The sequence below is a fragment of the Pelodiscus sinensis genome, chromosome 24 (assembly GCF_052426305.1).
Source record: "Pelodiscus sinensis isolate ZL-2025 chromosome 24, ASM5242630v1, whole genome shotgun sequence".
Lineage (NCBI taxonomy): Eukaryota > Metazoa > Chordata > Testudines > Trionychidae > Pelodiscus > Pelodiscus sinensis.
The window spans coordinates 13,161,293-13,172,725 of record NC_143075.1 but is presented as its reverse complement, the minus strand read 5'-3'; the positions used below and the strand labels follow the sequence as shown (position 1 = coordinate 13,172,725).

Sequence of the window (11,433 nt, the reverse complement as noted above, 5' to 3'; positions counted from 1 at the left end):
AACTATTCCAGTATAGTCTAGCACTACAACCTCCCTAGTGGGACACATTTATACCAGCACAAAAATGTTTATACTAGTAAATCTTAATCCTGTATAGGAAGGAGGATAAACTAATCCAGAATAAGACACCTTTATATTGGTATAACTGTAGCCATTTCAGTGTATTTATGTGAGTGTTTTCAGTGTAAGTATTTTAGTAAAAAGTTACAACTCCCCTCCACTCAACATTGTTTTACTGGTGTAACTCTGATGACAAAACAGGCCTAAAGGACTCATGTGCCCAACTCCCTTGAAAATCCTCACTGGCCCATGGGAAAATTCCATCTTACAGTCCTTGTTCCACAGGATAACCCATTCGGTACAACTCAGGCTGACACATGGAACCCTCTGCAATATGCCAGCTATTAAGCATTTCTTTATGCAGGTGACTACAGTATGTACAAACCTTATTATGTGAGTATTTGCCTGGCAGGCTTCTGTAGAATTTTGTTTCTCCCCTCCCCAATGCTTTACAGTAATTTTTAAAATGTTGTAGTCAAAGCTTCTCAAGTGTTACATAACTGGTAAACACACTTGTTTGGAATTAATTCCTTCCTGGTTGAAACTGATACCCCATTGTGTAAGTTGACTTGACTAAGCCTCGGTCTGCACAAACATTAACTGGAAGCTTCCTGTCCTGCAGAGTTGATTTTCAACAATTCCTGTACTTTGATTCCTTAGAGGTGCCCTTCACAATGTTGTTGTGTATTGAACTCAGTCACCTCTCCTGATCTCAATCTTTTATGGAGATCATTTGCTGGATAATTATTTCTTAGAAAGAACACCCTTCTCCATGGGGAGACCCAGTAATACATTGTGTGCACTAACCCAGGGAGACCAAATTAACATTTTCAAAGAGATCTGAGCATTTTTGCACCATGAAAACAGCAGCTGTATATTATTTGTTGTTATAGCCACATACAGAGGCATCAGACAGACCAAGCCCCATTGTCCAGAGTGTTTTATGCTTCATTACTAACATTTTCCACTGCTTTAGAAATGTGCTTGAGGCAATCGTAGCTGGCACTTGCACCATGGAGAGTGGCATGTTGAAAGGACCATCTAATAGATAAAACTTCATTGCCCTCTACAGAGAGGTTCTTGGGACTGGAGTGGAAATGGTACATGGCTTATTCTGGAGTAGGATCGACAGAATGTTTCTGGAAACAGAATGGCTGGGAACCTTTGTGCTGTGGCAAGACAGCCTGGGAGACAAAGGGACACCCTCCATGGAGTAACATACCTGCAGAGCCAGCTGAGCAAATGTGTACAATGTTGCTGTTGGGCACAAAAATGCCATTAAATCGCTCCTTGGCTTTGGAGTAGCATGCAAAGTAGACTGCCCTGTGCCAGGAAGAAGAGAGGTTGCTACAGAGGATAATCTACTGACATTCAGTTCAAACCAATCACTACTTCCCTCCCATAGTCTAAATGAGGTACATCTAAGAACGGTCTCAACATTATGGTTTCCACCTGCAAAGACTCAGCATGCCAATTGATATGTTGCCAATTGGATGTCTGCCAGAGGATTACAACTAATTTTTCTGTGGGCCAAGCTCACTGTACAATGCAGGACCCCTTGCATTTCTCCATTCCACCCCCATGCAACCCTACATGCCACCCTCCCAACTCCTCACTGCAACTTCCTCACTGCTCCCTTAGGTCTAAGGGCTTTAACTCCCATATCCCTCATTTAGCCCTTCAATGCCAGTGGCTATTCCTCCATTGGCAGGGGCTGTGTGTATACCCCTATCCTCCCAAACCAGGATCCTTACCCCCTCCCCCATTTCCATTCCACTAGGTGTTGTGTACTCCTCATTTCCCCTATGCCAGGTTCTTTTCCCCATGACAGAGCTCTGTTCGTGCCCTCCCTCTCCCCCGCCCCTTTTTTTTGGTTGGTCTTGTCCACAGATACTCAAACCATTCCTTGAAGTTTTGTAGCCAATCAGATGTTGTGCTGAACAGTTACTGTATTATTTACATTGACTAACACCATGCCATCAAGTGTATGGCCTCGAAGGCTGGCCGATTCAATCCTGAATGGGAAGTAGTGTAGCCTTGCACAGAAAGCACGGGATGGAGGAGTCGGGGGAAGTCTGTACTGCACCAGAGCGTACCTCACTCTGTCCAGATAGACATGCACTTACACTGCTCTAGATGGTGTGCCAAAAATAGCAGAATAGATGCTGAAGCATGGGCTAAACCACCCAAGTTTTGACCCAATAAGGGAAGATGTGCTTGTACCAGAGCGGCTAACTTATGCAGCAGCAACCGCCATGCTGCTATTTTTGGTGCGCTAGTATGAGCAGAGCTAGTGTGCGTCTGTCTACCTGGCTTGAGAGGCAGGCTCCCAGCTGCTAAGGTGCCTGGGTTCTAATCGCAGCTCTGCCACTAGCCCAGGGACTCTGGGTAAGTTGCTTAACCTATCTGTACCCATTTCCCTGGCTGCCATCTCACTGGGGGTGTTGTGTGAAGCTTACCCAAATGTCAATGCGAAACTTCAGATTTTTTGCATCCCAGTAATTTCTATTGGCCCAGACCATGCCTAGTGAGTCATCTATTCTGATACTCATTTTAATACTTGGTTCAATGTACATACTTAAACAAACTGACTGTCTTGGACTAACAGAAACCCCTCTTTTTATGCAAGGCTCCAATCCTCCCTCCTTCTCTGCATATCTGTGGTGTATGAAACTGATAATGAAAAGCAAAGATCATAAGCATCAGCCTAGATACACACAGAAAGTGTACAGAAGCCAATAAAAATGCCAGAGAAAGCCAGGTGCTGTAAACAGAGGCAAGTATCTTTCAGTCTGCTTGTACACCTTTTCCCAGGGAGAAAAAAAAACAGACAATTGGAAGGTGTTAAACTAAGACTGATTCACACAGCTTTGATTTGCACACTTCAGAAATAATGGCTTGAATTTAATATCTATATCTGCATCACATTTGTACAGCATTTTTTTTCATCCATAGATCTGCAACCACTTTACAAAAAAGGAAAGAGTTTCAGTACCCCCATTTCACAGATGGAGTAACTAAGGTACCTAGAAGTTGAGCAACTTGCCCCAAATCACTGAGCACATCTGTGACAGAGGTGGAAAGAGAACGCATGTCTCCTGTCAGAACTTCGTGCTTTTCTCAGTAGGCAGCAGTTAGTTCACAAATGAGTTGTTTGGGAAGGGTTAAAACTAGTTTAATAAAGACAGAACATTTGTAATACGCATAGTTCAATTTTTGTGCCACAGCCTTAGTGTACCTTTTTATTAATATTAATTAACCCCTTTAAGATCTTTACCTTGATGGTGCAACTCCAACCAAGTTCGGACCCAAACCTCGGAAGAGCGACCTTGGTCCTTCCTTTTCCAGAATTGACCTAAGAAAATAGGGCAAAAATCACTGACCACCAGTCCTGGTCAATAACAACCATCAGTCACCAATCAGGAGAACTGTGCTAAAAGATAAATGCAGAATTAAAAAGAAAACCTATTAGCTATCGGGCTGTGCTCTTTAGTAGAAAACTGGCTGATTTAGCTCTTGACTTGAAAAAGCAAGCTAATGCCATAGAACTTAGGGGTATTAAAGACAAATCTGCGTTTGTGTCAGGAGAGAGCAGCTTAATAGCTCAATTGCTTGAAAGCTATGGGGAATGGGGTTATTTAAAAAGTTAATGGAGATCGCAAGATAAGTCAGTTCTGAAAGACAAAAAAAGCGTTCATTCTCTCCTAAATATGCCTTCAGGGGTTTTGCTTTGAAGGGGAAGTGGAGATTTCATGGAGAAGCAAAGGGGTGTGGGGTTGAGAGAGGCCTTGCTAAACAGTGCACCCATCAGATGGCTCACCAGTGAGGGCTAATGAGCATAGGAGACTGCATTCCCTCACCCTCACCTCCGCAGGCAAGAGCAAGACCACCTTTGGAACCTTTCCTAGTCCTGAGTAGGTGATATAAGGGTTGCCTGGTCCCCACGAGAATCATGCAGTTTTCCCCTAATGGGAATGGGGGAAATACAGACTATAGTGGGACTGCTACACACACTCTTTCTGGACACCAGGGAGGATGTTTTGGGAAGAGAAGAGAACACCACATGGTCTGAAGTTAAGGAGTGGTTTCCAGAAGGAGGAAGCACATAACTCCTGTTTTGCAGCTGGGAGTCTAGTCTGACCAGGTGTTTACACATTCTGGTTTAGGTCTCCTAAGGAAAAGCAGAGACCACTGCAGCTGCAGAACTGTCAATTCTCAGCATCGAAAAAAAATTGTGAATTTGATACTGTAGAGCCTAAATTTGCCTTAAAATTCATGAGATTTTAGAAAACTAATGTTGGAATTCAGTTTCTTTGCCATCTGGGTTGAGCCTTTAGGTTACACCTGGGTCACATTTTCAAGCTTTTCTTCGCAATTAAGATGGCTAAAAATGTATTTTTCTAAAATAATCACTAGACTAAGAGTGGGGGCTTTAAAGATGGATACCAAACAGAGTGAGTTAGTACAATAAACTTCCGATAATCTGGCACCTTTAGGACCCAGGGGGTGCCGGATTATCAGATTTTTCGGACTATCGGAAGGGGGGGGCTATGAGGGGTCTGGGGTGGCATCCTACCCCACCCCAAACCACTCATAGCCCCCCCCTTCCGATAGTCCAGCTCTGCTCCAGGCGTCCCCGATTCAGCCGCTGCTGGTCAGTTTCAGCAGCGGCTGAATCGGGAAGCCTGCAGCAGAGCAGCTGGAGTGCTGCCGGGTTGGTCCGGTAGCACCAACCCTTGGCGTGGCGAGACCAACCCGGCAGCACCCCAGCTGCTCTGCCCCAGGCGTCCCCAAGTCAGCCACTGCTGATACTGATCAGTAGCTGAGTCCAGGAAGCCCGAGGCAGAGTTGCTCTGTCCCGGGCTTCCTGGAGTCAGCCGCTGATCAGTTTCAACAGCGGCTGAATCCAGACGCCTGGGACAGAGCAGCTGGAGTGCTGCCGGGTTGATCCAGTAGCGCCGTTCCTTGGCGCTGTGGGACCAACCCGGCAGCCTCCCAGCTGCTCTGTTCCAGGTGTACCCTAGTCAGCTGCTGCTGATATTGATCAGGGGCTGACTCCAGGAAGCCCCAGGCAGAGTTGCTCTGCCTGGGGCTTCCTGGAGTCAGCCGCTTGTCAGTTTCAGCAGCGGCTGAATCGGGGACAGCTGGGGTGCTATCAGGTTGGTCCTGCAGCCCCGAGGGGCAGCGCTACGGGACCTACCTGGCAGCACCCCAGCTGCTCTGCCCTAGGCATCCCCGATTCAGCTGCTGGTCAGTTTTAGCAGCGGCTGAATTGGGGAAGCTGGGAGCAGAGCAGCTCCAATGGTCCGGCTGCCCGGAGCACTTCCGGGTTCCTGATGGTTCCGGACCATCAAGAGTGCCGGACCATCAGATGCCGGACCATCAGAGTTTTACTGTAATACCACGAATCACTACATTGACAAATTCCTGACCTTGAGCATCATTTTTCCCCTCCTCCCATGTTTTCAACGCAAATGGGTGACACAAGCTGGCAACAATATAAAAAAAAAGGTAAAATGGTTTGGAAGCAGTGTTCCCTCATTTTTTCTCTGTGTGTGGAATAAGTTTTGCTATTTGCACCAAAGCATGTGTGGATGTGCACCACCAGAAGAAACACATGTTGCCAGCTGTGGGTGCTTTTGGTGCCCTGTTAATCAGCTGGGTGGCATCTGAATCTCTCCTGGTTGGTCATCCAAGTGTTCAGCTTACAGTGACCATTATTTGGAGGGCTCCTTGGGGACCTTGCAAGTTTTGTACAACAGCTTGGCTCAAAAGCAACCCTAGCAGAGTCCAATTCCATGCAAGAAGTCTTGGCACAGAGGGACATTTACAAGAAAGAAAATAATAGCTGAGCCCTAGTAGGAATCCCTGGACCTTATTTCACTCATCAGCAAAAGTCAGTGCCTACACCGACATGGAATGGCTTTGGATTTCAGTATGGGAGCCTGCAGGCAGTAGCCATGGGGTGGCCAACCCACGGCTCGTGAGCCACATGCAGCTCTCCGAAGGAAAAGTTGAGGCTCCCACACCCATGGCTAGACTCCTGTTCTGCGTTCCCCTGCTCTGACCTTTTTTCCTTGTCTGGTCTGGGTGCCGCTTGTGGCAGCGAGATCTGATGCTGTGGTCGACAGAAGCCTGCTTGGGCCACACACAGCTCTAAAGGGAGGCAGTGGGTTGTTGGGGTTTTTTTTTTTTTTTGCTTAACTTCTTTTCCTCGGCTCTGTGTGTTGTATCCACCACTATTTTGGCTCTATCTGTAATAGGCTGGCCACCCCTGCAGTAGCCACTCTCCTATCAAAAAATCCTCATGTGAAAAAACGCAAGAAAATTCAAACAGATACTTCCAAAGGTCTTTCACATGTGCCTGTTCTATTGGCTTAAGTCTCCCATTTTGCAGAGTTTACTTTCCAGGTCATTAATGCTGCTGGTAACGTTTGCCGCAGAGCCCAAAAAACAAGCTCATTAGAAAGCTTCTGAAACGCATCCCCAAAGCAGAGCCGAATATTCTGTGTCAGCTCAGAGGCTAAGTGTCTCCTAGGAGACGGCTCCAGTGACGGGCTTGTTCTGTGTCACTTTAATAGTCACGACTGTGGCTTCCAGCTGAGGTGACTCACTAGAATCTCAACCGGATTACACACAAGCAGCTTGCACTTCTGAGAGCATTTTCCATTCTGAAAGATTCCACAGGCAAGCTTAACCTGGCTTTTCCAGGACATTTACTTTCTTTCTAGCCCATATACAACTCCCTGGGAGCAATTTTATAGAGGGGCCTCTGGAGGCTCTCACTGGGTTAAAGCACCTAAGTTCAGTCTTTTCTCCTCCATCTCAGCCATGCTCAGCTATTTCAGGTCAGAAGGGCAAAGGGAATTAATGCAAAACACCGAATTTGCTCCGCATCCTGCTTCAAGTTTTCAGAGTTCACAGCAGCAGGAAGAATCATCGACAGTGATATTGCAGTGGCCTTTAGGTGCACTAATCAGGGACCAAGACCATTGAGGTAGGCACTGTGCAAACACAGAACAGCAGCAAACCATAGCGTCTGTGCCCCAAATCCCTAATATTCTGCACCATGGAGCACACGGAGATGTATCAGTAAGAGGAGCCCAACATCCTCTAGAAGGCTTGAGTCCAAAGTTATTAACACAGTGTGAACTAGGGTTGTACAAAGTCTGTTAAAAAGGTAACCACTAAAAGCTTAGCGATCACACGCACTGCGGGCGCAGCAGAATAAACCTTACCCTGCAAAGCCCACAGGGAAGCCTTCCCCATTTCTGCAGCAGAGCCACCTCCCCGGGAGCCAGGCCTGCAGGGACTGCTGAGCCCACTCCTGGAGAGGCTTCACTGCAAGTTCTCCAGCCAGCTCCGTGAGAGCGGGATGGCAGCCCTGGCTGGCTCCACTGCCACAGAGCGGGCTGCTGGGACCGGGCATGTGTCTTCAGGCTCCTAACTACTGAGCCCACAGCAGGGAGGCAGCCAAATCTCCAGGCAGGCAAAGTTTCACTGATAAGCATCAGCTTGTTGGTCAATGTTATCGGTTAATCGGTTAAATTCTAACATCCCAATCATGAACAATCAGGTTCTGAACAGTGCAACTCCAACAATACACATAAGAAAAAAACTGAACAAATCCATGCTCCCCCACAATAACCATCCAATACTGCTATAGAGAAGGCATTTCGTTTTGGGAGGAACGTGCACCCCAGCTATAGGAACGGCTCTACAAATGTGGCCACTGAAGACTTGAGTGGAGATGGGAGCAGGCAAGCGTTTACGCTTTCCTTAGAGAACGTGCCCATTAAAGCAAAGTTGTAGTTAGCAGCAGTGCCAAGGGACTCTGATTTCATCCAACTGGGAAAGGGAAGCCAGTGGCCAGTGTACACAGCCATATTAGGAAAGTGCACTTAGGTCCTATGTGTAATCAATCTTCATAGACAAAAACACCTTTCGTCTGTGACAAGCAGTATGACTGAGTTACAAGATTGCCTCACAGACCTCAGGAAAAGGAGCCAGGCAAGTGACAGAGTTTGAGCAACTGCTGGCATGAAATGTGATCAAATGAAATCAAGACCACAAACACCAACTTGGTTGACTCATTCAAGGTGATAAAACTCTGACTCAGTATTATCCAACTTTCCATCTCCCCATAAAGTACAACCCTGAAAATAAATGTGGGTGAATACTAGTGCCCTGCCTGGATACAAAATTGTGTATCCTCATCCACATAAATGAGCCACAGATATCTGCATCCACATCTGCGGATGCGGCTACCTGTAGATAAAGCAGATAGGGCTCTAGGGGGAGGGCAAAAGGGCCTCCATGGGCCGAATGCAGCCCACCGAGAGGGTTGATCTGGGCCTGGGGGCAGGGTAAGTGTGTCAAGTCTCCTCCAGCCCTGCAATGGGTACTGCACTTAGAGTCAGCCTCCAGCTGCTGTTCAGCTGGCGGTTAACTAAGCACAGTGCTCCCTTGTAAGGTGGGGGCAGGGAGTGAGAGATTGTGTGCGCTCCCTCTCCCCCAGGCCCTGACTGACCTGGGGGCAGGAGGGAGCACAAAGTCTCCTCCCACTGCCAGGAGCAGGGCACCTAGAGGGAACAGCTGGCATCTCTCGGGTGGGGTCAAAGACTGCACGCTCCCCCACCCGCCAGACCAATCAGCGTCTGTGGGTGGAGAAGCATGGAAGTGCCATGGCCCCACCTCCTCCATCTGAGGCTCCGCCCCTTCCGGGGCAGCCTAGGGCCACCTCAAAAATTTCTGAAGTGGCCCATGGTCAAAAATTACTGCCCACTCCTGCTCTAGGGAATACTATTCCAAGAACTGGATACCTTGAAATGGTTTCACCGGACGTCCTTTAATCGGGAATGCTTTGTGTTGCAGGAGGGAGAGGAATTAGATGCATCCAAATGTACTGATTCACTCTCATTACCTTGGTTTTACATTGCATGCTGCTCTGACAAAAAAAATGTTATAAAGAAGAGCATTTGGAGGATGGAAGGGGGGAGAAGAATTGCTTATTTACAATAAGAGGCAAGCTATGATGCGTGACACAAGCAATACAGTTCTGCAGAAGACTTGATTGCCAAGGTATGGTTATATAATTATACAGCTTCACCAGGCAACATGCCAATTTTATCAGTATTACATAAATAAACCAACATAATTTGCTGGTTTGTTTTGGGGTTTTTTGGGTGCATCAAAATGCCTGATGTAAACAGGATGTTGGGCGACTAAAATTAAATGCAAATATTTATTTGCAAAGATCAAAATAAACATATGCAGTTTTTTACTTTGCTTTCTTCACAAACACGACAGCAGACAGACCTGGGCTCAGGGTCTTTGGTTAGGTTATACAAAAGCATTAGCTTTGGAGCACTGGCTTGCCTTAGATCCAATCTTCTTTTTTTGGATCAGTCCTGAAGAGACTGGTACGAGCAGCAGCCTGTTCAGTCTGAGGTGGACAGGCATCTTATAAGCATCACAAACTCTCTCCTAGCTGAGGATTTATATGGGAACTAGAAGACTTACCTGGCATTGCCCAGGCCAAGGCTGGCCGAAGGAGGGGATGGGAGCGAGTCATGCTGTGCCCCCCACCCTCTAGCTTCTTTCAGGGGCCAGCCTGGGGGCGGGAGGACGGGCCACACAGTCCACCCGCTAGTTTCTTCCTGGGGCTGTGCAGTCTGCCTCTCGGTTTCTCCCTGGGCTAGCCTGGAGCAAAGAGGAGAGGGGGCGCGCAGTCCCCCCCACCGGCTTCTTTTCAGGGGTGACTGCAATGCAGGTCCGGGGGGCAGGGGAGGGGAAGGGAGAACCTGCTTTAAGTTATAAGAGGCTGCATATCAAATTTGGTGGTTCTAGCTCTTACTGTTCAGGAGGAGTTCTTGAACGAACTCTCAGACAGAGACAGAGGCACACTTCTAAAATATATAATAAGATGACCAATAACGAGACAATAACTGACTGAAACCACACAGCAGCAGCCGACACAAGGCTGCTCAGTCAGAAATAGCATAAGAGGAAGAAAGAATAGGCTGACTGAGGGACTGTAGTGTTCATGTCATGATTTCTAGCTGAACTGCTTCTGTACAAGACACTGTGTCTCCTTCCTCTTCTCTCCTCCCCCACAAGTTCTCATGTGGAATGTCACAATCAGCATTTTTCATACAGTGCAGAGAAGCCTTCATTTACCCACATTCACCAGCATCCTACCTGTTCCAGAAAGAGCTCCAAATTTAAAAGATCAGCTAGGCCTTCCAGCCAGTGTTCCCTAGTCTAATTTATGTCCATGTGCAGAATGAATTTTGTAATGTGCACCAATATGGAGAGCACATGTGAAACATCACCTTGCCATTGGGGCACATAACGTATCGTATTCCTGGCAGCCAGGGTGCTACTGGCAGAACTCAGTCTTGCAGATGCCAACTCTGCAGCGTTTGACAGAATCTAAGCCTTAAAAGAAAGTCAGAGAGAGATGGTTTTGAAAAGCCATCACACGTGGGGACCACTGCGCTCCTTCTCAGTGCAGCCTATGTTACACAGCCCTTCGCCCTCCAGCGAGGAGGGGCGTCAGGGGTTAGCTTGGACCATTTCAATATTAAACAACTGCAGCCTAATACTCTAAAACTCAGTGCCTGTCGTGCAATGCAAGACATCATCTGCTACAGCCTTTACATTCTTCCCTTCCTCACCTCTTGATGGGTTCTTGACTTTTATTTTTTTTACTTGTGCTTTAAACCAAGGCCCCGGTATATTTAATGACTGAGCTCGGTGGATTCTGCCCATCAAAGTAACGCAAAACCCACGCACAGAGGTGGGGATGAAGGCCCACAAAACCCTAGAACAAAACTAAAGGGACCAGGCTCTCAAACAGGAGAGGAGCAGATCCCACTTAGAGTGACAGTCTTAGAGCCCACAGTCCCCAGAGCAGGTAAACAGCACAGACAGCAGCAATAAAACGTTTTTCATCCATGCTGCTCCAACTCTGAACTAGAAAGATGGTCACCAGCTCCTGAGATGAAAGGGAGAAGTTGCGACATAATTATCACCCAGCAAGAGACTACTATGGACTCTTGATTCTTGGGACTTAATACTTACTGGAAAGCTTAGATCCAATAAGTCTATTTAAAATACCACCTCTAGACACTTATCCAAACTTGGGATATTAAGTACTAGTTGACTAGTCGCTTCCCCACTTGCTGCCTCTGTCAGATAGAGGCAGCAAGGCAGGGGGAAAAGGGAGGTACTTTAAAACGGCAGCGCCACCTAGAGCCCGGGATCAGCTGTGCAGCGCTGCCCCTTTGAAACGCCGCTATGGCATTTCAAAGCGACAGTGCCCCGTGGAGCCCAGGGTCAGCTGGGGAGTCCCCAGCTGATCCCAGGCTC

At 47.4% G+C, this 11,433-nt stretch overlaps 1 protein-coding gene across 1 annotated transcript in view; it reads right to left on the bottom strand.

The window, feature by feature from the left end:
* SLC25A33 (solute carrier family 25 member 33) overlaps nt 1-11,433 on the bottom strand; it is a 41,805-nt gene that overhangs the window by 9,175 nt on the left and 21,197 nt on the right. The window contains exons 3-4 of the mRNA XM_075906245.2: nt 3,338-3,415; nt 1,283-1,383 (exon numbers count right to left, since the gene is read on the bottom strand). Coding sequence (XP_075762360.1) covers nt 1,283-1,383; nt 3,338-3,415 — 179 coding nt within the window. The remainder of the gene's footprint in view (nt 1-1,282; nt 1,384-3,337; nt 3,416-11,433) is intronic.